At 50.5% G+C, this 25,213-nt stretch overlaps 1 protein-coding gene across 3 annotated transcripts; it reads left to right on the top strand.

The window, feature by feature from the left end:
- The first annotated feature begins 18 nt into the window (after positions 1–18).
- On the top strand, positions 19–20,953 carry SLC26A11 (solute carrier family 26 member 11). Of its 3 annotated transcripts, none has more exons than XM_082372814.1 (17): positions 19–129; positions 1,301–1,515; positions 2,078–2,270; positions 2,653–2,738; positions 4,733–4,812; positions 5,902–6,044; positions 10,483–10,658; positions 11,101–11,173; positions 13,469–13,519; positions 14,637–14,697; positions 16,767–16,822; positions 17,019–17,159; positions 17,777–17,904; positions 18,234–18,333; positions 18,785–18,918; positions 19,255–19,327; positions 20,118–20,953. In XM_082372814.1, exons 2-17 carry the CDS (start codon positions 1,303–1,305, stop codon positions 20,207–20,209), a joined length of 1,800 nt encoding a protein of 599 aa, XP_082228940.1. In that variant the 5' UTR covers positions 19–129; positions 1,301–1,302; the 3' UTR covers positions 20,210–20,953. The 3 variants fall into 3 exon arrangements, with proteins under 3 accessions (XP_082228940.1, XP_082228941.1, XP_082228942.1); XM_082372815.1 differs by having other exon boundaries at positions 19,255–19,388; positions 20,118–20,189; XM_082372816.1 differs by lacking the exons at positions 10,483–10,658; positions 11,101–11,173.
- The last annotated feature ends 4,260 nt before the right edge of the window (positions 20,954–25,213 follow it).

The following is a 25,213-nucleotide window of genomic DNA, read 5'->3' on the forward strand; positions in this document are numbered from 1 at the left end:
CACCCTCGGTCACGTGCACATCAGGACCCGCCCAGGACCCGCCCCGGCTCCGGCTCCCGCTCCCCCTACCTCTGCGGTTCTTGCAGACCCGCTGCGGAGGCGACGGGAGACCCCGAGCTGTGGTGTCCGGTGAGTGCGTGGCTGACGGCGGCGGGGCCCGGGGTCGAGTGCTCAAGTTGCCAGGGCACGGGCCGGGGTCGCTGGTGGGCGGCCGACGTGGGGGGGGCGGCAAGTGGTCCGAGGGTACGGGCGCGTCCCGCGGGGACCCCGCTCCCTACCCACCTCATCCCCACCCAGGTCCCCGCCATCGTCCGCCTTGCTGGGGCCGGCAGGTCACGGACCGGCAGACGGTGTGGGGTCCCCGCCCGTAGACCCCAGCGTCCGGGGCAAGCGGCTTCGGGGGTGGGGGGCCGGTTCTGTCCAGAGCAGCCCCACCGGGGCTGGGGGTGGTTTGGGACGGGCTTTGCGCGCCAGGAGCACCAGGACCCTAGAGGATGAGCACCAGGACCCTAGAGGATGCGCGCCGTGAATTACTGGGGGAGCCTCTGACGTTCTTTCAGAACCAACTAGAATATCTAAGGCTCCTCTAAGGATATAGACGCCACAGGTGGGGGTTGGGGTGATGCGCAGCTTCAGGATGGGAGCCCTCCCACCACCGCAGCGCCGCAGTCTGCCGTAGTGGGTGGAGCCTGCTCTGCTGCGCACTTGGAAAACCTCAGGGCCTCCAGTCACCCCACCCACTCCTCGCCGGCTACGTGTGGGTATCTCCGTGGGCCTGCTTTTCTCTGCATTGCTCCCCGTTAAATTTCCTGGGGGGGGGGAATAAAAAAAGGAAACAGATTCTCTTGGGAGGAGAAACCTTGAGTCTAATTAGTGATTAGTGTTTGAATTTCTCAGTGAGAAATCATTAGTGTTTGAATTTCTCAGTGAGAAATCATTAGTGATTAGTGTTTGAATTTCTCAGTGAGAAATCATTTATTTTTTCTGGCCAGAGTCGATGGAGGAAGAGAAGGCACCTAGGGTCTGGGCAGGTGGGGTTCAGGGAGAGCAGTCGGTGGCGGGGGGCACTCCACCTTTGGTTGACGCCTTCTCTGCACAGGCTGTTGGCTTCCTGACTCAGATCAGCAAGGTGAGGGGAGATTTAACGCATCTAGCTCCACCCCCCTGGGTGAGAAGAGACCGATTGCGCATCTCCTGATGTCCCTGGACCTCACCCTCACTCTCACCCTATTGCTGGGTTTTCTGAAGCCCAGGCACTGACTGCTGGTCTGTGTCCCCCCCCCACCCCGACTCTTCCTAGACATGTCATCTACTATGAAGCCGCCCAAGGGCTTTGCCCCGATGTCCTGCTGCTGGTCCACTGCGACCATGCAGAAGAGGCTGCCTTTCCTGGCCTGGCTGCCTGACTACACCTGGCACGCACTGAAGATGGACTTCATCGCTGGGATCTCAGTCGGGCTCACAGTCATTCCCCAGGCTCTGGCCTATGCCGAGGTGGCTGGACTCCCTCCCCAGGTGAGATGTGTGCCCTTGCTGCCCACCACATCCCTTCGCCTTAGCCTGACCCCACTCCAGGCCTTAGTGCTCACCCAGGAGCAGAGTAGAAATGCATGCATAGTGTTCCCTCCAGACAAGGGGGCACCCTGGGCTCCAGTCCCATGGGGCCCAAGAAGCCTTAGTTTACAACCTGGAGCGTGTGACTGCCTTTGGGCAGACGCGTGCTCCTGTAACCCCTCTTGTCATGCTTGTCACACACAGGCACCAAGCTAGTTCTGGACTGCCTGATGGGGCCAGTGGGATGACTCACTCTGGCTTTAAGAATGCTTTCTCAGAATCACAGACTCAGACATAAGGACACGAGGCCCCAGTTGGGTGTGGGTAGAAAAGAGGCCCCGTAGTCAGTGTAAGTCCACAACCTTGGGTAACAGAGGGTGAGCAGTTCACCCCGCCTGTATGTGCTGCTGTGCCCAGAATACACAATGGACCACACAGATCCCTGTGCTTAACCAGCTACACCAGGGACCCTGTGCGGGTGCCGTGTGCCTCCTGGATATTCATTGCTTTCTTTGCCCAACAGTACGGCCTCTACTCTGCCTTCATGGGGTGCTTCGTATATTTCTTTCTGGGTACCTCCCGAGATGTGACTCTGGGCCCCACGGCCATCATGTCCCTCCTGGTCTCCTTCTACACCTTCCACGAGCCTGCCTATGCTGTGCTGCTGGCCTTTCTGTCGGGCTGCATCCAATTAGGCATGGGGTTCCTGCGCTTGGGTAAGGCACTCAGACCTTCCTGTCATGGGGACGGGGGGTTGCAGTTCTGCTCTTCCTGGGGTACCGAGGCACCTCATTCTGGGGATGCCCTGCCTTCAGCGTTTCCTTCTTTGCCTTCCAAGGGCTATCCGTGTGTGTGTGTGTGTGTGTGTGTGTGAGAGAGAGAAGAGGGGTGGCTCTCAGCTCTCTATTGTGCTCAGAGGCCAGGACACTTGGAGAAGTGCCCCGGGCCTCAGTCCCTAGTCTCTTTCCTGCTCTCCAAACCAGCCCAAACAGGGTATGCCACTAGTCTTTAGACCCAATCCCACCTATACCACCTCTCCCAGCCCACACTGACCCAGTGGGGCTGGGACCAGCCTGGTGTTCCCTCTTGGCTGTCCAGGGTTCCTGCTGGACTTCATCTCCTGTCCCGTCATTAAAGGTTTCACCTCGGCTGCCGCCATCATCATCGGATTTGGGCAGATTAAGGTAGGCACCCTAGTTGGCCCTGGGGCATCTGCTGGCTAGCAGGACCAAGGCCAGGTCCTGATATGTGTGGGTCAAACTCTTGCTCTTTGGGGGCTCAGAGCCTGTCGTGCTGGCATGAGTCTCCATTAATAAAATCATCCTTTGGGAGAGATATTGAGTGATGGCCAAGTTCTACAACAGGTAATTTGGGGGACCAGTAATGACAGCCCCTGCTCTTGCTGGAGTCTTCATGCCTGAGTGCTTGGTTCACCTCACAGAGTCCTGCCCCTACTACATATTGAACCATTGGGCCTTTACGAGTCACGAGTGTACTGCCAAAATTCCGACAAGCAAATTGCTCCCCAAGCTAATTTAGCTAGGTGATTTCACTTTTATGTCTTTCTTTTCCAAGTTTTTGTTTAATGTTTCTCAAATATCGTGCTTTTTTATGTTTCTGTTTAAATACCTATGAGAAATATTGGAATCAGTGATCATCGGTTATCTGAGGATATCATTTATTCTCCTTCCATTGGGTTCTGCATACCGGGAAGGCAGGCACTGTTTTACTTCCAACGTGGTCGCCCGGAGCTGTGCTTGGGTGTGCAGAATGAAACTGAGCTGAATTGTACAGATTCAGGGAGACACACATACACACACACACACACACACACACACACACACACACACACACACACGCCTCTCCATGGTGTGGTTCCCACAGTCAGGCTCTGCTTCAGTGTGGCCCGTGACAGTCTTCGCGGATGGAGGCCGAATGAGAAAGTAAGAACATGAAGCCTAAGAGGGTACGTGTGAGAGAGAATAAAGTAGTTGACACGTCACTGGGTGCTGGGTTAAACTCTCCCTATGTTTAGTTCTCAGAAGTTCTCTGGGAGGTAGGCTTATTATTATCTCCACTTACAGAGGAGGAAACAGCCTAGAACAATGTAGGTAAATTCGAACTATAGATTATGTACACACATATGTCAGGGTAAGCTTGGCAAGTGCTGTTTCGTGGGATGCTCTGTCCTTTATTCTGGAAACATTATCTTTCATTTTTAGTGTCAAGAATGTTCTTTTTTCATAACACAGTGAGAGGGTAGCTTCTTTATGCATTCGTATTTGGCAACCCTAGGCCCCTGTCTTCAAAACCTTGACTAGGTCATGACAGTCATCTGAGAGCCTCTAGGCTGGGGTGGGGGTCCTCTTGACCTGCCCACGCAGGAGTCCCTGTCCAGGACAGAAGCCGCTGTCCATGTCTGCCCTTCCCCTTCGGGGGCTGTGTACACGGTGGGTTTTGGGGTCCTTGGAGCCTGATTGCCTTGGGAGTCTGGGCCTCGACCTCCCCTTCTGAGCCTAACCAGATAAAGAACTAAAGTACAGAGTGGCGCCCTTTCTCCCAGCCGAGGACCCCCGACCTGGCGGGGTCCCCTCAGCGCTCCTCCCTGGAGAACCTCGGCACCCCCTCGACCCCCGGCCGTGCAGGTCTGCCCCCCTCATGGCGAGACTTTCCCTTCCGACAGGGGGCGGTCCCCGATGGGCGGGCCTCCGAGTGACGGACGCGGCCTCAGGCCAATGGCGGTGAGGTCTGCGCTGTGGAGGGCGGGCCGCTGAGTGATGGACGGGATCGCGAACAGATGGCAGCCGGGCCTGAGGGGGCGGGCCGGGCCCCAGACCAGGGAGCAGTTGAACCAGTCTCCTTGGTTTGAGGTCGCCCAGACTGATTTTCCTCAGGAAAGTAATTTGCAAAGACGTGGGACAACATGAACATTGTGAAATACCGTCAGTACCCCCACTTCCCCCCGGGAGGGATAACTTTGATCTTCTGCCCTTGGGGACTTTGGGAATGGACAGATAGGCCCGGGAGAGCCAGGAGATGTTTTCCCCCAGGAAGGGCCCTTGTGGGGGGGGGGGGGGGAGGGGTTCCAGGTTTGGAACAGTATTGAGATGCTGCAAGGGATGAGTTTCAGGCCTTTATATCGCAGAAGGCTGTCTAATCAGAATCTCTTGTTTGACAGAACCTGCTGGGACTGCAGCACATCTCCAGGCAGTTTTTTCTGCAAGTGTATTACACTTTCCACAACATCGGAGAGACCAGGTACCGGCTGGCTGTGTTTCTCCCCCCCGTCCCCATAAGTAAGCTCTTCCTTTTAGATCCCTCTCCCGGTTCCCTCCCCATTTCCACTCCCAGGTGACATTTATTCCAATTCTCTGGGATCTTGCTGCTCAAACAGGGGTCCCGCGAGCAGCACCATCGGCATCACCTGGGAGCTGGTTAGAAACACAGTCTGGCCGGCCCAGACCTGCTGAATCAGTCGGCTTAATAAGAGGCCCAGGTGGCACATTGAAGCTTGAGAAGCTCTGCTCTGGTCAGTCCAGTGTGCCAGTCAGCGTGGCCCCATGCAGGGCTTTCTCCTGTGGTCGAAGTGAGAAGAGACCATATGAAGGAAGGGCAGGTGGTCTCTCGTTCAAAGAGTTCATAGTTCAGTGAGCAAGAGAACCACAGGGCAAGGGAAGGCAGAGGCCAACAGACATGCAGGTGCCAGGGGACGGGCGGCAGGTGGAGAGAGTTCCTACCGCAAGCACATCACTCAAATGGAGGGGCTTCTCTCAGAGAGCAAGCAGGTTAAAGGGACAAATAGGAGATGCAGCTCGATGAGCCCAGCTGGAGGCCAGAGCACCTCTCTGGCTGGAGGAGCAAGAGGAAGAAGTGACCTGGGGGGAGCTGTAGGGGGAGCTGCCTGGAGGGAGTGGGGGAGACCCTGTGACCATTCTGTCCTCCCCTTTTGATCTGCTGCTGAGGTTTCCTGGCCCATAAGATGCACCTGGTGGGGGTCAGCCACATGGGGGGTAGTGGAGATGGAGATGGACCGGTCAGAGAGCATCATAGGCAGTCAGGAGTGAATCTCCCTGAACTGACGAGACGTGTAGCCCAGAGAGCTATGTGACTAAAAACGTGAGCTGGTAGCGTGCCTACGGCTACCACTGTCATCTGGGCTTCAGCTCCCAGGGCCTGTGTACCTACTAAGTTTCAAATAAAGTTTTGAAATGGAACAGGGACACAGGTTACTTAGGGAAAAACAAAAAGAGCATTCGAGAGAGAAAGTTTTCCAGCAGAAGCAGCAACCAAAGGCCAGAAGGCCTGTGCTATCAGCAGGTTTGGGCGGTGACTGGTGTCTGTCTGCAGGGTGGGCGACGCAGTGCTGGGACTGGTCTGCATGGTGCTGCTGCTCGTGCTAAAGCTGATGCGGGACCACGTGCCTCCCGTCCATCCCGAGATGCCCACTGGCGTGCGGCTCAGCCATGGGTTGGTTTGGACTGCCACCACAGGTGAGGGGGCCTTCTGCCTGAGGGACCATTTCCAGATTTGTCCTACACAACCTGGCCCCACATTGTAGTCACCCCAGGAACCCGAATTCCACCCGGAGAGATCTTTACGTCACTCGCTAAGTGGTTCTGATGTGCATCCAGGGCTGAGAGCTCTGTTTAGCAGCAGAAGTTCTCAGCTAGGGATGATTTTGTCCCCCCCCCCACCCCCGGGGGACATTTGGCAATGTTCAGAGACATTTTTGGTTGACACTACTGGGCAAGACTGTTTCTGGCTTCTGATGGGTGGAGGCCAGAGATTTTATTAAACATCCTGCAATGTACAGTCTCCCATGGCAAAAAAATGATCTGGCCCAAGATGTCAGCAGTGCTAAGGTTGAGAAGCTCTGGCAGGTCTCTGGAAGAGAAAACAAGTTCCACTGAGACAAACTGGTCCTGTTTTAATTGTGCAGCTGCAAAGGGTATTTTGCTTCAGGCCTGGAATCAACAGGTTGAGTTGCAGTTAACCAGAGGATCTGTAAAGAAAGGCTGAAGTAAAAGGTGGCAAGATGAGGAGAGTTAGTGGAACCATTGGCTGGTTGAAGGGCCATCTCGGGGTGGGGGTGGGGATGGACATCTCTCCACTGAGCTGCCAGTAGGTGACACAGAGATAGAATGGCAGGTACAGCAAAGCAAGGAAGCATTGATATCTACTGAGCTTTTCCAGAGCTGAGGGGAATGGAAATCACCCCGCTTGGCCCTACTCCGCAGCCATGAAATCCAGCCAGTTGTGGGAGGGAGGAAGTGGCTAGATTTCAGCCCTTGAGTCACTTCCAGCTTCTCCGGCTGTCCCCAGTCCCAAGAGTCACTCACCAGACCCCATTCTGCAGCCCGGAGGCCATGGGTAAACGCTGAGCGCTTGGGAGGGTGGAAGAGCACTGGGTTTATGGTGAAACTACTGGTTTCAAGTCCTAGTTTAGCTACTTACCTGGCACTTGGCATGAGCCACTTGTCAAAATTTTATGAGCTTTAGTACAGTCATCTGTAAAATAGTGAAAACAGGCTCTATTGCCTAAAACTTGACACTCAAAGTGTGGCCTCTGACCAGCAGCACAGGCATCCCCTGGGAGCTTGTTGGAAATGCAGGTTCTTAGGCCCACCCAGACCTCTGGCGCAGAATCTGCACGTTAACATGCTTGTCAGGTGACGTGTGGGGACACTGAGGTCTGAGAAATGCTGTTCCAAAACCCTGTAGGCTTCTCAGGGACTACTGTCTTCTTTCTCTCCAGAATATGTGGTGTGTCCTTAGGAAACTAGTTACTGAGCTCCCAACTATGTTTGTTAAAAAGTCACCGTTTCAGCTTGTATTTTAGCTGAGTGAGGACAGGTTAACCTATAGTAGTACCTTGTGTTTGTTTAGCAATTTGTAGAGAATTTGTTTAGCCCCAGAACACTATTGTGGGGTAGGTGGAACAGTTGTCATTTCTCCCCTTTTGCAGATGAAAAAGTAGAGACTTGCAGAAATTGAATGAGCTGTAATCTGACATACAGTGATGGATGACTTATAAAGCATTTTACAAACATCACTTCTTTTTTTTTTTTTTTTTAAATTTTATTTATTTATTTATTTATGGCTGTGTTGGGTCTTCGTTTCTGTGTGAGGGCTTTCTCTAGTTGCGGCAAATGGGGGCCACTCTTCATCGCGGTGCGCGGGCCTCTCACTATCGTGGCCTCTCCCGTTGCGGAGCACAGGTTCCAGACGTGCAGGCTCAGCAATTGTGGCTCACGGGCTTAGTCGCTCCGCGGCATGTGGGATCTTCCCAGACCAGGGCTCTAACCCGTGTCCCCTGCATTGGCAGGCAGATTCTCAACCACTGTGCCACCAGGGAAGCCCAAACATCACTTCTTTTGATTCTCATAGCAGCCTTGAGGGTGGGATATTATTTTCCCTGTGTTGCCAGTGAGGAAAATGAGGCTCTGAAAGGTAAAACAGACAAACCAAATAAGACTTCTCAAAGTCACAGAGCTAGGAGCAGGCAGAGTGAGGACTTGCTCCCAGGTCACTTGCCCTTTTTCCTGATCAATTGATCGAGAAGGGTATCGATTTTATTTATCTCACAGAAGCAACTTTTGATTGCATTGATCTTTCTGTTGCTTTTGTTTTCTCATTAGTAGATTTTGCTCTGATCTTTATTATTTCCTTGCATTGGCTGATTTTGAATTTACGTTTCTTTTTCAAATTCTTAAGGCGGAAGCTGAGGTCTTTGAGACCTTCCTTCTTTTCCAGTATAGTGATTTGGGTCATAAATTTCCCACTCAGCACTGCTTTAGCTGCATCCCACAATTTTGATAGGTTGTGTTTTCATTTTCACTTAGTTCTAAATACTTTCTAATTTCCATTTTGACTTCTCTTTTGAATTGTGGATTATTTACCCTTTGAACCAGGAGCCTTTTAGGAATTAGTTTCCAAATATTCAGGGATTTTTTAGTTAGTATTTTGCTACTGATTTCTAACATAATTCCATTACGGTCAGAGAACAAACGTTGTACGTACATACATATGTAGGATTATAATTTTCTCTGGAAATGACCCCCTTTATCCTGGTAACATTCTTTGCTCTGAACTCTACTTTCATGTAGAGCTGCTCCAGCTTTCTTTTGGTTAGTATTAGCATATGTTTTCCCATCCTTTTACTTTGAACCTATTTAACTTATTTGTGTCTTTATGTTTAAAGTGTGTTTTTTGTAGGAAGCATATAGACGGGTTTTGTTTTTTAATACAATCTGATGATCTCTGCCTTTTCATTGGGGGGTGGGGTAATGTTTACATTCCATGTGATGATTGATGTAGCTAGCTTTAGATCTACCATATTGCTCTTTGTTTCCTATTGTCTCATTTCTTCTTTGTTCCCTTTTCCCTCTCTTTCTACCGTCTTTTGGATTGAGTATTTTTTGCTGATTCCTTTTTTTGTTCCCTTTATTGACTTATTGGCTCTAACTGCTGTGTGTGTGTTTTTGTTTTTGTTTTTGCTTGTTTGTTTTTGGTGGTTGCTTTAGGGTTTATCGTATACATCTGTATCTTAATACAGTATACATTCCAACTTCACGTTGATATAAGAACCTTATGATCAGATACATCCATTTCTCCTCTTCTAGCCTTTGTGCTATAGTTGTCATATATTTTTCTTCAACATGTGTTTTAAATCCCTCAGTCATTATTGTTTCCACTTTAAATATGTAGTTACTTCTAAAGATGTATAAGTAATGAGAACAAAGTCTGTTATATCTTCCCACATCATACATCTTTCTGGTGCTTTTCATTCCTTTGTGTAGATGCAGATTTCCATCTGTATCATTTTCCTTCTGCCTGGAGAACCTTCTATATTGTTTCCTGTAGTGCAGGCCTGTTGGTGATGAATTCTTTCAGCTTTTGTATGTCCAAAATAGTCAGTGTTTTACTTTCATTTTGGAGGGTAGCTTTGCTGGATATAGAATTCTAGATAGTTTTTTTCCTCCTCCACACTTCAAAAATGCTGTTCTCCTGTCTTCTGGCCTGCTTTGTTTCCTACAAGAAGTCTGCTGTCATTCTTTCATTCCTCTAGGTATGACCTTTTTCTCTGGCTGCTTTTAAGATATTCTCTTTATCATTGGCTTTAGGCAATTTGATTATGATGTGCCTTGTTGTAGTTTCTTTTTGTTTTTTTTCCATGTGTCTTGTCCTTGGAATTCACTGAGCTTCTTGGTTATGCAGGTTTGCAGTTTTTATCAAATTTGGAAAAATACTCAGCCATTATTTCTTCAAATCCTTGTGCTGTCTCCCCATGCCACTCCACGGTCTTTCTTTGTGGACTCTGACACATATTAGGTTACTTGAAATTGTTCCACAGCTACTGACGCTTAGTACAATTTTTCAATCTTTCTTTTCTTCTGTGTGTTTCATTTTGAGATTCTGTTGCTACATCATTAGTTTCACTAGTCTTTTCCCTGTAATATCTAATCTGTCTTTAATCCATTCAGTGTATTTTTTGCCTCAGACATTATGGTTTTCATTTCTAGAAGGTCAATTTGGGAGATATTTGGGTATATATACACAGACACTGTTGTTCCATATATTTTGTCCAGTTTTTAGTTGTTTTAGGCAGCAGAGTGAACCTGCTCTGTTTCTCCATCTTCAAAGTGGCATCACCTTGGGAGATCTGATCTCAAAGTCTTTCCAGCTCTGCCTTTGACCGTGCAGTCACTGGTGACCAGTAGATGATACGCGTGCTGGCCCTGTGTGTCACCACTCCTCTGTTTCCCCATTGTGCGTTTTTCATGGTGTCATGTTTTCATGCCTGCCATACAGTTGCTTGTATCCATGCTGATTCCCAGGCTGGGGAGGGGTCTTCCACCTCCTGAGGTGTATTTGCTCCAGTTACCCAGACGATCCGGGTTTCACTGACAGTCTCTCCCCCTGTCCTAGCTCGCAACGCCCTGGTGGTCTCCTTTGCTGCCCTGGTCGCATACTCCTTCCAGGTGACTGGATACCAGCCTTTTGTTCTAACTGGGAAGACACCCGAGGGGCTCCCTGATGCCCACATCCCTCCCTTTTCAGTGACCACTGCCAACGGGACGATCTCCTTCACCGAGATGGTACAGGTGGGTAGAGACAGGGAGCCAGGCCAGCTTGGCTGAGGCCGCAGCGGCCCCTGGGCCTGGGTCTATCTCGTAATGCATTCGCTTTGTGACGGGCAGCTCTGAACTCAGCTAGGACTGCTGTCCTCAGGAAGGGGCGTCTCTAGTGCAGGGACAGGTAGGAATGAATTCCAGATTAGGCACAACCTCAAAGGACACCACATTTATTTTTCTACCTTGAGCCCAGGGGTGTTCCTGCCATCGTGGACACTGGCAGAGCAGGAATTTGTTGTGTTCTGCTGTGTGTCGTGTTCCTTGCAGTGTGAGCTCACAGCCCTGCAGCTGAAGTATGTTTGCTTCTGTCAGACATAGACGAGTCAGTTCCTACCTTGTCAGGTCACTGACTGGTCAGACCTCTTCTGTCCTTCCCCGGAGGGTCACTCACCATCCCTGTCTCCTCTCTCAGGGCATGGGGGCCGGGCTGGCTGTGGTGCCCCTGATGGGTCTCCTGGAGAGCATCGCAGTGGCCAAATCCTTTGGTAAGATGCTCACCACCCACGCCCTCCCTGGCATCTCAACCCGGAGCCCAACCTGCCTTGCTTGCCTGCCCTCCTGCTTGCTTTTTATCTGCTTTGATTTTTAAAACTTTGAATTTTTATCCGAGTAATAAATGCTTTTTTTTTTAAAAAAAAAAACCTACAGTAAAAATAGATTGTCAATGAAAACTCTTCCTGTGGCTGGAAATGTTTGACAGTCTGCTCTCTGTGGACATAAAAGGTCCTGCATTTAGCCTTTGCCAGTTGAACTTTCTGTGCATGGTGTAAACACTCCTCCTGCCAGGTGATTGCTAGCTGAATGTGGAGTTTGAGCATTCAAATCTTGTGGTAACATATGAAACAGCTACCATCCACTGTACAGATACAGCTAAATAACCTCATCAGTCAGAATGAAAGGTAAAAATAAATTAGAAACCGATACATTTTAAGTATTATCTTTGTTTTTAATATAATTTATTTAATTGACAGTTTTCATTTAATTGGTAATAATAGCTGTATTTGATACCGTGTTAGCAGAATTCCTAAAAATTTGACAAGGTGCCCTTTCCGAGTGTCTGAGCACACCTGGCCTGTCCCCTCCCAACCCCTGGAGAGGCTGGGAAGCGTTAATCTACTTATATGTTTGCTGCTCAATACTGATTCCTTCCACCTGAGCTGAGGCTGCCAAACCTTTCATGTGTCCCTGCTTCTGTCTTAGGTCCCTGGACTTTTGTTCTGTGTTGTCCATGAGGATGATGTGTTTCTTCTGTTCTATAAGAGGGTTAAGTCCTTTGTTTGGATTTAATTTGACTCTAAAGGTTAAAATTCAGATATATGACATGTATGTTACTATGACTACCTGAATTGTGTTCACTGCCCAGCCCAGGTTGTGCCAGGATTATGTTTCCTTCTCTGAAGTTCCAGCATCTGGATCCTTAGACCACTCCCAGGAGACTATAAACCAGTGTTCATTCTAAAGGGTTTTCCTTTCTAAACGCCAGCAGTTGCTCAAGACCACGCTGCATTTCAGTTTGCGACCTGTTCAGCTCACATCTTTCTTGTTCAGTTTCTATTTTTCTGATCCTTTTTTTTTTCTTTTTTTAATTTGGAGGGGCATATCTCAGAATCTGCATGTGACAGATTTTACTCATCTTGTCTATTACTTAGAAAACTCTCCATTTTCTTTTTTTTTTTAAACTTATTTATTTTTGGCTGTGTCTTTGTTGCTGTGCGTGGGCTTTCTCTAGTTGCAGCGAGCGGGGGGCTACTCTTCGTTGTGGTGTACGGGCTTCTCATTGCGGTGGCTTCTCTTGTTGTAGAGCACAGGCTGTAGAGTGCACGGGCTTCAGTAGATGCGGCACGTGGGCTCAGTAGTTGTGGCTCATGGGCTTAGATGCTCTGCAGCATGTGGGACCTTCCTGGACCAGGGCTTGAACCCGTGTCCCCTGCATTGGCAGGCGGATTCTTAACCACTGCACCACCAGGGAAGCCCTCCATTTTCTTTTGAAGTCAGCTGACTGCCTGTGCTCATTTGTAAAGCTTGTCATGCTTTTAAATCAAGGCTTAGTAAACCACAGCCTGCTGCCCATCACCTGCGAATGGCTTTTGCATTTTTAAATGTTTGAAAAAAAATCTAAAGACGATTTGGATTTGATGACACATGAAAAGTATATGAAATTTGTATTTCAGTTCACAAGTAAGGTTTTATTGGAAGATGGTCTCTTGTTCACTTGTTTCATGTTGTATGGTTGCTTTGTGCTATAACGGGGAGCTGAGCAGTTGTGACAGAGGGTGTGACCCTCAAAACCTAAAATATTGACAGTCTGGCCCTTTACAGAAAGTTTACCAACCACTGTTAAGATTCATGCCGCTCCATAGTTTCTCCCTAAATCTTCCCGCTTATGTCTCTGGGCCTCATCTGAGACTTTCTAGTCATCTTGACTTGCAACCAGAGAGCTTTTTAGTTTAAAACATCTTTCCTTTATTATAAAAGCAATACATGTTTGTTGCACAAGATATTGAAAGTTCAGAAATGGATTAAAAAAACGAATCACTTGTAATGTCCTTCACTACCCCGATTAACTAACATTTCGCTGTACGTCTACTTTTTTTTTGGTAAACACACGAAGACGTGTATACATTTGCATATATGTGTGTATTTTATCTGTGTTTATACCTTCTATTTACAATCATAGACAATGCTGTAGGGAGAAATTGGTGGCCTGTTTTATCATTTCATAGACAGTTTCCTGATGATACATATCTAGTGACAGTGTTTTTATTGTCTGTTCTCTTTAGCTTCTCAGAATAATTACCGTATTGACGCCAACCAGGAGCTGCTGGCCATCGGTAAGACTCCAGTGGCGGGTGGCTCTCGGGGTCTGGGTGGTGGAGGTGCTGACACTCAGGGTGCAGAGCTGGCCCGAGTGGGGCCCATTTTCCCATCTCAGGTGGTTCAGTTTAATCCCTAGGAGTAGGGTGCCAACATCTAGTGTCTGACTGAGGCTCACTGAGCACCTGCTGTGTACCAGACCCTGAGGGCTGTGGCCTGTTCTGTGCCTGGGAACGCCTGGAATGTTCCACCTGGGCTGGGGGTGGGGGCTTCCAGGGCGAGGGTCAGGTTGCTGAGGAATGTGGCCAGGTAGGATCTCAGGTGAGCCTGCTGATTGTGTGGGATCTTGGCTGCCTGTGCCTCGCCCTGTGCCTCCCTCCAGGAGTGGCAGGCGGATGAGTAAGGACTCAGGTGGGCCCCAGGCTTCCTGACTGTGGAGCGGTGCATCCCAGGTGACACCTGAGCTGTCTCGAGAGCAGGCCTTGAACCTGTGACCAGTTGTGGGTTTTGCGGAGCCAAGGAGACCATGGTGGTCTTTGTGAAGGCCCCTGGGTGAGGTGGGTGCTGACGAGCTGATGGTGATGAACTTGGGCTAGTTACCTCCGTTCTGAGGTCCCAGCCAGGTTCCGGGCATGGGTGTGTCCAGTACAGGTTAATCAGAGGCACACAGGGAAGGCAGCTTACTGGCCATGACCTTCTGCCATTCACCTTGGCTGGTCATCTTGTGAAAGTGTGGGTTTGAAGGAACTCAGAGTAGGAGGGATGCCCGCAGGCGTACTGGGCACTTCAGGCCTGTCTGTGCACACTTGCCTTACTCAGCCATCCCCCTTTCTGGGCAGGAGGGATTCCTCATTCTGTTATACATGGGAAAAGGCGTATTTCACTCACACAGGCAAGGCTGGGGTCAGAACTGCTTTATAGCTAGAATCAACCTCAGCGCACTTGGCAAAGATCATGATTTGACTTTCCTAGAGGGAGAGAGAACCAGATATAGGATGCCCCACTGGGTAGTTCCTCTCACCTTCTGTCTTCCTGTTTCCTTTCTGGTTTTTATCTCCTTCCTCCCCCTCTCCTTTTTCTCTCTATTTTATGCTTCTCGTCCTGGATGAGCTTTTTCCTTCCGTTTCTCCACAGGCCTGACGAACATCCTGGGCTCCCTCTTCTCCTCCTACCCGGTCACAGGCAGCTTTGGCCGGTGAGTGACCACATTCCCCCTTCTCCGTGTCTCCAGGGAGGTCCCCGCCCAGGACAGAGGGTCCTTGTCCAGCTTGAAGAACCAGGTTCCCCCTGCGGGGCCCTTGCCCACGTCCTGAGGTCGTTTTCACTTTTTTCCACGTTGGTCCTCTCTCCCTTGGTCAGCTGTGACGGTGTCTATGGGGAGACAGGAGGGGGCTCCCTCTGCTTCCCTCACCATCTTGGCAGGTTTTCTTTACCCCGATACACAGTGCTGCAGTTTAACATTAAAAAGATCCCCGTGCATGGAAATGCTCCCAGCATCTTGGTGCTGGAGTTAATTCCTGAAAGATAGTGGAGGTGGGAGGGACTGCGGCTCTGCCTGAGGAAGGGGCAGACTCTCGAGTGGAGTTGCCATATGGCCCCCATGAAAGGCAGGAGGGCAGGGCGGGAGGGTGAAGGAGAAGAGGAGGTGTCAGTGCCCGGCCCTCAGGCCAAGTCCTGGAACCTGACCCGACCCCGAGCACTAAACCTTCCCGACACCCCAAACCACCACGTCGAGGGGGCACAGGGCACACCGTTTGACCTCCCGCACCTCAGCATCCTCGTCTGTAAAGCAGAATCAAGACGGGGCCTGTCTCGGAAAGTTATTCAGAGGATTTAAAGGAAGTCACATAGAACGATGCTAGTGACTTGGTAGGTGCTGTAATAGCGTTTATGTAGTAAAACCTCTGTTTTTCAGTTTAACTTTTTATATGCTCTTGTTGGCATAACTAGTTTGCGAGCCTGTTCAGTCAAGGTCATATTTTGTGTCCCCTGGTATCTAGCACAATTCCTTGTATATAGTGGGTACAGGAAAAATTCTGTGAGTATTTAACCAATTAATGAAATTTCTGCCTAACTCCATAGAGGTTAAAGGTGACTTTTTAGAAGGCTTTCATGGAAATGTACAGACAACATTTATTTCTGGAGGAATATGGGTGGGCACAGGTCACGGTTGGGGTATGGGATGCGTGGGGGAGGCAGAGTCCTGTACTGTCGTGGGAATCAAGTCGTGGTTCTCTTGTCATCTTGGTGGCGGCAAAGGGAAATGTGGCCTGAGGACCAGTTCTTCGGCAGAGAAAGCTCGTGGCATTTGGGTCTGAATATAGTTTTTCAAATAGGCAACGTGAAAAAGAAGCAACATTAACCTCTAATTCCACTGTTAGAATTACGGTGTTTCTCCTTTTATGTTTTTTATTGTTTATACGTACATAAATATACACGTATGTGTACGTGTATCTACGTATGACTTATACATGTACATATATTCCCCCCCCACTGGACAGATGATCGTCAGCATTTTTCCATATCAGTAAAAATAAGCGTCTGCATCCTCGTTTCTCGTGGTAGCGGGGGATTCCATTGTAAGGGGGTGTATTATTTTGCCAGAGCTGTCTTAAAATACCACAGGCTGGGCGGCTTAAACGAACATTTACTTTTCACAGTTTTGGGGGTTGGACATCCAAGATCAAGGTGCCGGCAGGGTTGGTTCTCCTGTGACCTCTCTCCTGGGCTTGTAGATGGCCGCCTTCTCCGTGTCCTCAAGTGGCCTTTCCTCTGTGTCTGTGCATCCTGGCTTCTGTGTGTCCCATTTTCCTCTTCGAATAAGGACACTGGAGTAGGGACCACCCTAAACGCCTCATATTAACTTAAACACCACTTTGAAGGTTCTTTCTCCAAATACAGTCACTTCCTGAGGTGCTCAGGGTTAGGGCTTCAACATTTGAATTGCGGGGGAGGGTGGGATGCAGTTCAGCCCGTAACAGAGTTTTAATTTATGGCTCCCCTGTTGGACATTTGGATTTACAACCAGGTCTCTCTCAGACGTACCGATCCATTATTTTGGGTTAATTGAGAAGGCCCAAGAGTCCCCCTGGAGAGAGGACCCAGCGCGCCAGTGTCTAAGCCTCTCCACTAGGTGGCGACGTTGGTGGGTCCTCCTATTCCCTCCGGATCCTGCATCCCAGGAGACCAGCCACAGCATGTGGGCCCTCGCCTCCCCTGCTCTCCCGGCCCAACAGCCACTAATGGGTCTCTGTTGCCTTCCAGGACGGCTGTGAATGCCCAGTCAGGGGTGTGCAGCCCAGCAGGGGGCCTGATGACGGGTGAGCACCCCTTTCACAGACACTGTGTTCCCCCTGTGTCTGCCGCAGTGAGATAGGAGGAAAGGAGCGGAGGGAGCCCAGGGTGTGGGTGCCGTCGGCTCTGGCGCCTGGCTGTGTGCCCCAGGGCAGGGACTCCTTGCTGGGTGGGAGTCGGGGCGGCAGGGCCATGAGGTCACAGCACCCCACGCCCCTGCAGGAGCCCTGGTGCTGCTGTCACTCGACTACCTGACCTCACTCTTCTACTACATCCCGAAGTCTGCCCTGGCTGCTGTGATTATCATGGCCGTGGTCCCCCTGTTCGACACCAAGATCGTGGGGACGCTCTGGCGAGTGAAGAGTATGTATGTCCTGTCCGTCGGCACCAAGGTTATTGATGGTCCTCCCTCTGCCATTGGCCGCTGCCCAGGCTGGCCCAGCTGGGGGAGAGACGGGGGCTTTGGGGTGACCAGCAGGGCCCATGTCATACCCTCCCTTTCTCCACAGGTCATAGCGGCTCAAGGTTCCCCGGAACCTGCAATTCCTTTACTGTAACAAGTTTTTGTTCTCTTTTGTTTTTCGAAGTGGTTAAGGGATTTATGTGGCTTCTGCATCTAAGAGAAGTCTTGGTGCCTCCCTGGTCCTCATATCCCTTTTTCCTTGGTCCCCTGAGAAGTGCCCACTGGGACCTCTTCCCAGGGGCAGGGGACCAGGCCGACCAGGCAGGTCTTAAGGGCCCCTCGCCCAGGTAGGGAGGGATTTCTTGCCTCTGACACATCCTTGAGCTGGCTTGGCCTGTCAGAGCATCGGTCCCCAGGTCTCTGGATGGGGGTCCCTCAGGAGCTGTTTGGGGTCCACGACACCTTCACTCATTATGAGAAAAGCCACGCACGAGGTGTCTCTTGTCAGGGGGCTCGGGTAGCTGGGAGCCGAGCTCGCTGAGGATAGGCCATTCCTCAGCTGGACCCCCTCTCCCAGGGCTGGACTTGCTGCCCCTCTGTGTGACGTTCCTGCTCTGCTTCTGGGAGGTCCAGTATGGCATCCTGGCAGGGACCCTGGTGTCCATGCTGATTCTCCTGCACTCCGTGGCCAGACCCAAGATACAGGTAGCCCATCTGGTCTCCCTGAGGGGGACCTGCTGGCCTCAGGGGGCCGGTGGGGTGAAGCATGCCATGGGCAGACCCTTTGACCCTGCTGACTTGCATTTTGAGCTCTTGATGTGATTGTGGCCCGAGGCACTGCCAAGTGACCATTCACCTAGCGGATAGTTTGACCTTCTGGTCATAACCCCACAGTGCTGTCCTGCTGCGCGTGGGGCTGTGGCGCGGGTGGGGGTCCCGCCAGCTCTGCACCCTCCCGTCCACCCTAGGCCTGGAAGAGCTGCCCTGTTGAACTTGCCTCCAGGGCTCACTGGCTTCCCCCGCACTGTCCCCAGGTGTCAGAGGGCCCGATGCTGGTCCTGCAGCCGGCGAGCGGCCTGCACTTCCCTGCGATCGAAACCCTCCGGGAGGCGTTACTGAGCCGGGCTCTGGAAAGTACGTGGCCAGATGGGCTGCGGTCACCCCCAGCTCCCCGCCACCCTCTCAGCAGGGGTTCCTGCTGGACCCCAAGACCCTGCTCTCAGCTCTCAGGAAGGAGCTCGCCCGTCCTTGGGTCCAGGGGGTCTCGGGCGTCTCAGAGTGGCGTCCAGTGGACACCTGCCCACCGCGTTTGCATGCAGCAAGGGTGGCAGTTCCCCAACATGTGTCCCTGAGGGCCCACTCCTTCCAGGAGTTGGTATTTAGGGGAGAAAGGGGTCTGTTTGCCTGCCCTATGAAGGAAATGGTTGTTGCTGTCTCCAAACAGCTAATGTTTTGGGTTCTTGTCCTTTCGCCTTTCCGTCCCCACTGGGGAGGAGCTCCTGATGGCCTTGTTTGGCCCCATGCCCCTGGCCAGAGCCTTTTCTGGCAGCCTCTGCCTGGTGTGACCACTCCCCTGTCCCCCCAGCATCCCCGCCACGCTCTGCAGCCCTGGACTGCACCCACATCTGCAACATTGACTACACGGTGGTGCTGGGGCTCGGGGAGCTCCTGGAGGACTTCCACAAGCGGGGCGCCACCCTCGCCCTCATTGGCCTGCAGGTGGGTGTCGGCATCTGCTCTCAAAGTAGCCTGTGAGGTCTGTGTTGTCACCGTCCCCATGTCGAGGTGAGGATGCCAAGGCCCAGAGAAGCTGAGTGACTTGCCCAATGTCACACAGTGAGGAAGGCGGCTGGGCTCCTTTTTCGCGGCATCTGGCTGCAGAGCTCTGCTTGTGTCCGTTACATCATGTGTTGTATTTGCAGAGCACTCATCTCCATGTCCTTCAGAAAGTATTCACTTCAGAAGTGTTCCTCTTACAGAGATGTGGGTTAGCCTGTTAGACGTGGCTTGCTAGGGCAAGAGCATTCCCACCTGCAATCACCGTTTGTCCCACAGGTCCCCGTTCTCCGTGTCCTGCTGTCAGCTGACCTGAAGGGCGTCCTGTACTTCTGCACCCTGGAAGAAGCAGGTGGGTGCGGCCAGTCATCAGAGTGAGAGCCGTGTCAGCCTGGCTGCCCACACCCCACAGGGTCAGGACGGCAGGACGGAAACCCTGGGAGGTGGGAGGGTCGGTGCTTGAGTCCAAGAGCGGGGAGCACTCGGACGAGGGTGAGGCAGTGGACAGGTGGTCAGGGGGCCTTCTGCTCTGGGGTTTTATTTTTTAGGACTGTATGTGCGTTTTTAATTGAGGCACAGTTTACATACAGTGAAACGCACAGATCCTAAACGTGAGTTTGAGTCCTGACACATGGATGCAGTGGGCGTCCAGTCAGGATGTAGCTTGTCTCCATCGTTCCAGAAAGTTCCCTCTTTCTCCCTTCCAGTGACCCCCACTAGGGGTAAGCACTGCTCTGATTTCTTCCACCATCGGTCAGTGTAGCCTGTTCCGGAACTTCATGTAGTAGGATCAGGAGGATTCTTTTTGTGTTTGGCTTCCTTGGCTCAACTTGATGTCTGTGCAGTTCATCCCTCTTGCTGCTAAAGCAGCCAGACGCTGATCCGCAAGAACTGGATAAGCAGATTGGGCCCAGCCGCACCATGGAACCCGCCCAGCAGTGAGGAGGGTTATCGTGGCATGGAGAGTGGTGAGGTGCTGGTGGAGACTTAGGTGAAACCAGCCCAGGGCTGGAGACATTGACCCAGGGACCTTAACTCCCCAGGCTTGAGGCCCCCAAAAGGCCAGCCTTTAATCCCATTCTGTAAACTGACCTATCGTCACTTCGCTTTTTTAGTGTTTGGAAACCTTGTGTTTTCTGCAGAGAAATACTTGAAGCAAGAACCAGGGACCCAGCCCTACAATGGCAGCGAAGACTCTGTTCCGGAACACAAGATCGCCCTGCTGAAGGCCTGACTGGGCTACCGATGGGCGCCCGACATCAGAGGGTCTCACGGAAGGTTCTGGTCACTGTGATGCCGGATGCCGCCTTGCAGCTGGATCTGAGAAACCTGAGTAGGTGTCCCAGAGGAGGGGGAGGGCAACTGCGTGGGGGTCCACAGGTGGGACTCATCCCTTCCTCTGAGATGATTGAAAAAGTACCTCCCTGCTCTTCCTGGTATGCGAACTCTTTTTTTAAAGAGTGGTTTGGAGAACACTTTCTAGAATGGCAGACCACTTGAGAAAGGAAAGGGCAGGGATTTCAACCTGGTCTAGGAGAGGAGACTTCTCGCCCCAGCTGCTTCCTGGATTTCAGGGGAAATGGGGAGGGTGGGCATCTCTCAGGTGGGTTCCCTTCTTGATGGCGGCGGCTGAGCTGTTGTTGAGAGGAAAACCAAGGTTTGCCAAATGACTTCAAGTGTCTATTAAAAATATCTTCGTCGCGTTTTCTAAATTAAAATAAGTAATAGCTTTGGTGTTTTTGTAAAAACCATAAATGCTTATTGTAAAAACTACAGGTAACCATCCCCCCCATCCACTTTGGTGATAGCTCCACACCTCCTCCCTCCAGTACACGTACATGTGTGTACGTTAGCATGTGGGTGTGTGTTTACAGTCATGTAAATGGGATCATTTCATCCATGGTGCTCTGTGACCCACATTTTCATGCGGTCATTGCTGTGAATTATTTGTTGTGATAATAAACAGAATACATGATTATCAATGGCTACGTGATATTTTATTCTATATGCGTCATAATTTACTTAGCAAGCTCTCCATACATGACTTTCATGTTTTAAATTTCACTTCCATCAATTTTTAGAGGTAAATCCTAGCTGAGGAAAGTTGTGCTCCTGGACTCTCTTTGAGAAAGAACTCACCGTGCAGATGGCCCTGGATGCGGTGCCATAGGGCCACCAGTGTTCTGCCCAGGCCACCCTGGCCAGTATCTGAGCAGAGCAAGGGTCCAGGCCTGCCCATAATACACGAGTCTTTTCAGATTCCTTGTCCTCCATCTTCTGGTGTTTCTCCTTCCAGGACCCTGACCAGCCAGCTAAATGGTTCACCGCCAGCCCCAAGGCAGCCTTTCCTTACCTCAGGCAGTTTCTCTTTTTCCACAAGGCGAGTGTGTCCTGAAGCTCTGCCCGCTGGGCCACACCTGGCCAGAGCTGTGATGGGAGTTGTCCCTTTTTGGCCTGTGCCCACATTCTGAGACCACCCATTCTGGAACCCAGAGATCGTCCAATTCACAGTGTATCCAATTGATAACACTCAGGTGGGACCAATTTCATTGAAAACCCTCACCTTCTGTGACTCAGCAGCTCTGCTTCTTGGAAGCCACTCTAGCAAAACACAAGCCTGTCTCCCGGGAAGCAGACCAAGGACGTTTATCACAACCTCGTTAGCAATTTTGGAAAATGAAAGCAACGTTAAGTGTCTTGACCATGGAACATGCAAGGAATGGATTGGTGTAGGTACTAACAGATTTTTGAGTGAAAAAGGCAAGTTGCAGAGTGATACCCATCTTAAGATACCGTTTGTGTAAACACACCCACTAAATGATGGTATGATATATGTATGAGATTTTTAAAAGTTGTGGAAAGATAAACGTCAAACTCAACTATGATTCTTGGGTTGACAGTAACCATATCTGTATGGTTTAATATTTCAAAGAACATTACATTGACGTATACTTAAAAAATAAATTTTAAAAAAAGAGAAAAGAGAAGTATGGAGAATTGCCTGAAAAGAATTTGGAACTTGGTGTCAGAAGATGCAGGGCTGGGTTCCATCATCCTTTCTCATCAGCCGGACAAGCTCTCTGAGCCTTGGTCTATAAACCGGGATCCATGTGACTGTACTGATGACACAGTCGATGGAGCCTTTCCTTACCACTGGCTGGCATGACATCACCACTTATGGCACTGACATCACCAACACCATTGCAGTTCCCTGCCTCCCCTGTAGTGAGTGTGGCCATGTGACTGATATCAAGTCAGTGCTGTCTGTTGTGTGTTGAATTGTGTACCAGCCCCACAAAGTTCATATGTTGAGTCCTAACCCGCATTACCCAGAATGGGGCCTTATTTGGAGCTAGGGTCATTGCAGATGTAATTAGTAAAGTGCATATTTGCAGTAGGGTGGACCCTCATCCAATATGGCTGTGTCCTTATAAAAAGGGGAGGGTTGCCTAGTGGTTAGGCTTCTGGGCTTTCACTGCCATGGCCCGGGTTCAGTCCCTGGTCCGGGAACTGAGATCCTGCAAGCTGCACCATGCAGTCATAAAAAAAGGCCGGGGGCAGGTTTGGTACAGATACGCATATACAGGGAGACCACGATGTGAACATGAAGGCAGAGATTGGGGTGATGCTTCTGCAAGCCAAGGAATGCCAGCCATCACCAGCAAACCACCAGAATCCAGGAGGCAGGCCTGGAACAGATTCTCCCTCAGAGCCTCAGAAGGAACCAACCCTGCTGACACATTGATCTCAGACTTCTAACCCCCAGAACTGTGAGACAGTAAATTTCTGTTGTGTAAGCTACCCCATTTGTGGTACTTCGTCACAGCAACCCTAGCAGACTAATACAGTACATGGGGAGTGTGCATGCCATTTCTAACCTGGCCAATAGAAGCCTTCCGTGCTCCCTCCTCCGAGCGCTTTCCCCGTTTCTGGCTGGCTGGCATGGAGATGAGCTTCTGGGGGACCTGGTGAAGCCACATATCATAAGGGACAGAGTTTTGGTCAGCCGGAGTGAAGGAGGCCACCTGCCGAGCTGTGCCCTGGCCAGCACCGTTACATGGGCCAGAAGTAAGCTCTGAAGCCCCCTTGTTACAGCAGCTGGTGGAGCCCTGACTACACAGATGATGATGATGATGATGGTGGTGATGTAGAACAGCGCTGTCCAACAGACAATGCAATACAGCAATACAACGCAAGCCCCAGTGTGAGCCACGCGGGTCATTTTAACATTTCAAGTAGCTTTACTAAAAAAAGTAACAAGAAACAGGTGAAATTAACATATCTTTTAACTGATAACATCTAAAATAAGTATTTTCAACATGAAATTTATGTAAAACTTATCAATGAAATATTTTACATTACTTTTCTCATACCAGGTCTTTGAAACCCAGTGTGAACTGTACACTCACAGCACATCTCAGCTTGGACCAGCCACACGTGGAGTGCTCAGTGCCACCTGTGTCTCGTGGCTGCTGTGTCAGATGATGTAGGTTTAGAATGTTCAAATCTAAAATGGTTAGGAAGCCTCATGTTGTTTGTTCAGAGCCTGGGCCTGTGTTTGTCTCCACTGGAACTCCGGAGATAATTGCAAGAAACTCTGAAAGTCACGGACAAGGAGGCAGCATGGTGCGGCGGGCTCAGAGAGAACTGAGTTTGAGTCCAGTTTGTTCTGATTTCATAACGCATGATGAGTAAATTGTCTACTCTCTCTGACCCTTAGTTTCCACATCTTCCAAAGGCTCACTGCACAGATTAAATTGAAGAGAAGAGTGGAGGCCTGGGGTGTATGTGTAGCAGGCATTTAAGAAGTAGTTGCTGCTGTCATGAATTGAACCTCCTCAAATTCTATTTGTCCTACCCTCCCCTGTTCTCACTCTCTCTTCCACGTGAACTGAATGTCTAATGCAGTTCAGGCAGCTCCCCCTCAAGGTGTGGCTTCAATAAAAATTGTGTCTTTGGGGAAGTGGCCCTGGGAGGAAGCCGCTTGATGCAGAACCCTGATAATGGAGACAGAGAGGTTGGATGGGAGGCGGAAGGGGAAGGATTTAGGACTCAGGCTGCAATGCCAACATCACGTCCCACCCACGCCCCAGTAATCCATTTACTTGAAAATGAAAGAGGGCAGGAGATCTGGTGTGACTGCTCTGTCATGCCTGCTCTACAGCCTGAAGTCGTCCCGGAGCAATGCTCTCGGTGCCACCAGCCCCAAACGGCAGCAGCTGTGGGCTCTGCAGCCACATCCCTGCAGACCCCACACCCACTGGGCAGGGGAGGCTGAGGGTGCTCTGTGAGCTAATGCGGGGGGGAGTGGTGGGCTTTCCCATTAGTGCTGGAGTGGGGTAGGGACCTCCATCTTTCTTTAAGATAAAGTCTACCTGGGAATTCCCTGGCGGTCCAGTGGTTAGGACTCAGTGCTTTCACTGCCGTGGTCCAGGTTGAATCCCTGGTCCGGGAACCGGGATCCCGCAAGCTGTGTGGCAAAAAATAAATAAATAAATAAATAAAGTCTACCTGGAGCAGGTCTAACTTGGGCTAACCTGGGAGTGAATAGCAAACCCTTTGCTGCCTGAAGTGTGATTATTTTTATAAAATCTGTTTTGGGTAGATCTATCTACCCTTTGTAAATTTAGCTGCTGATGCTGGCAAAGAGCCTGTTTCTCCCCTCCCCACTTTTAAAATAATTTTAATCCTCTGGAAGGACCCAAGTTCATCCAAATCATACAAATCTTTGTGCAGTGCCAACAGCTGAATCTTTTAGAGGACTTCTGGCAAAGCCCATGGAGCTGGTGCGTGTAGGGGGTTGAACTGTGTTCCCTAAAAGAGTTACATTCTTGATCCTAGGCACCTGTGACTGTGACCTCATTTGGAAATAGGGTCTTTGCAGATGTAATTAGCTAAGTTCAGATGATGTCATACTAGACTTGGGTGGTGTCCTTATAAGAAGAGAAGGCAGAGACACACATACAGGGAGGTGCTGTTGTGGGAGCCATGAAGTTATTCCCTTACGTTCTTCTTCTCACTTCTGCCCCTCCTGCCTCCCTAAACAAGAAAGGAAACATAGTTCCTTACCGCCTGCTCTTCCTTCTGTCTGGGCAGGCCTGCAGCCCAAGGTGGATGAACTCATTCAGTGCTGACAGAGGACCGAATTTTTGGCCCCCAGTGTTTTAACTTGGGGGACATCTGACTCGGGAACAGCTACTCCATAGGGTCCAAAGAGCATGATCCTCAGTCAAGAATA

The sequence above is a fragment of the Balaenoptera borealis genome, assembly GCF_965194805.1.
Source record: "Balaenoptera borealis genome assembly, chromosome: 20".
NCBI lineage: Eukaryota > Metazoa > Chordata > Mammalia > Artiodactyla > Balaenopteridae > Balaenoptera > Balaenoptera borealis.